Source organism: Lemur catta, chromosome 6 (genome assembly GCF_020740605.2).
Source record: "Lemur catta isolate mLemCat1 chromosome 6, mLemCat1.pri, whole genome shotgun sequence".
NCBI classification, from domain to species: domain Eukaryota; kingdom Metazoa; phylum Chordata; class Mammalia; order Primates; family Lemuridae; genus Lemur; species Lemur catta.
The window spans coordinates 80,599,622-80,601,182 of record NC_059133.1 but is presented as its reverse complement, the minus strand read 5'-3'; the positions used below and the strand labels follow the sequence as shown (position 1 = coordinate 80,601,182).

The 1,561-nt window shown below is 40.6% G+C and overlaps 1 protein-coding gene across 1 annotated transcript; it reads right to left on the bottom strand.

Annotated features, from left to right (window-relative positions):
- Window positions 1–577: 577 nt before the first annotated feature.
- Window positions 578–1,265, bottom strand: LOC123639939 (60S ribosomal protein L9-like). The gene has a single exon (XM_045554220.1). It carries the CDS (start codon window positions 1,242–1,244, stop codon window positions 666–668), a length of 579 nt encoding a protein of 192 aa, XP_045410176.1. The 5' UTR covers window positions 1,245–1,265; the 3' UTR covers window positions 578–665.
- Window positions 1,266–1,561: the final 296 nt, after the last annotated feature.

Here is a 1,561-nt window from a genome sequence, read left to right as displayed (position 1 = left end):
TTTGTTCGTTGCCTTTTTAGTTAGTGAGGATTATTTGGATCATTTTTCAATAGCTTGGAGTGGTTAGTTGATTGGGTTTTAGTTGCAGCTGAAAAAGACAATTTTCGGGGTGCAGCTAACCAGGATATGGCTATAGACCAGGGAATACAGGTTTGATCAGTGAGAGAGCATGGAAAGGAAAAGAGACATTATGATTATAATTGATAGGTCTGGATTTGATTGTGCATTCTCAGAAATCAGATACGTGGATGTGGGCATGTTTTTTTATCCTCATGTACAAAATGGAGATAATAATGCCTATATGGGGATTCATATAAAGCCTATGATGTCCTGGCATGCACGCAATGCTCAAGAAAGGAGAATTTTCTTTCTCTTTCTCAGGCTACACCCAGGATAAAAGTAGGTTGCTTCTGGCTTCAATTACAAAGAGGAAAAGTTCTATCTTCCACATTTGTTGCTCCCAGAAGTTCACTCTATAAACATCCACTTCCATGCCTCTCTTTGGCCTGGAATTTTCTTGATGACAAGTTAATGGGGAAAATAATTTTTAGTGCTTATGCTTTTTTTTCCCCCAAAACCAATAGGTCATTTATTGCATCATCCAAATTACTGATACATCTTAGTAGTCATGTGGCGTCTTCATGTGGCTGGACAACTCTTAGATCTTATTCATCAGCCTGCTGAACTGTTCCTTTTTCAGAGACATAGATAGCATCCAAAATTTTTCTGATATCCTTGTTTTTAACTGTTGTGGCTTGCTGAATCAAAGCAGCCGAATTTGAAACAAGCTCAGTATCATTTCCTTCAAGGATCAACTCATCTTTCTGTGCTTGAGATACTGAACAAGCAACACCTGGCCTCATCCAAACCCTGCGGATGTATTTTTCACCTAAGAAACTTCGTATTTCAACGAGAGACCCATTCTTCTGGATGACGACGTTGATGGGGAGGTGAGCAGATACAGACCTCACCTTGTAACGGAAGCCCAGTGTGACACCCTTGATCATGTTCTGTACGTGACTACAAATAGTGCGAACGGTAGCCAGTTCCTTTCTATTTCCCCACCATTTGTCAACCCGGAGCCTCTTCTTTTTCTTTCCAAGGAGACTAAGTTCTACATTGATGTGATTGAAGTCACTCCGAAAGGTTCCTCTGGGACCCTTCACAATAACTGTGCGTCTCTTAAGAGTGATGTCGACATTTTCTGGAATGTCGACAGTCTGATTGCTGAGAATGGTCTTCATTCTCGCAGTAGATGCGGCAAAGAGAGTGTGCTTATGCTTTTTACAGCATTTTGAAACCCCTCCATGGGCATCTACCTAGGCAGCACACTCTCAGAGCTGGACCAAATTTGTGAAATGAAAGAAGGACATAGAAGCCAACAAGGCTAACGGAGTTAAACTTCTTTCCTTAATTGAATGGAAATAACACTACTAATTAATATAGCTTAGTGGAGGTTAAATGAGGTAATTAGTCAGTGCTTTGAAATGCACTGCTCTGTTCTGTTACAGGATTGGAAGGACACAAGAGCATGCTTTAATATAGAGGGTTTCTAAAAGCC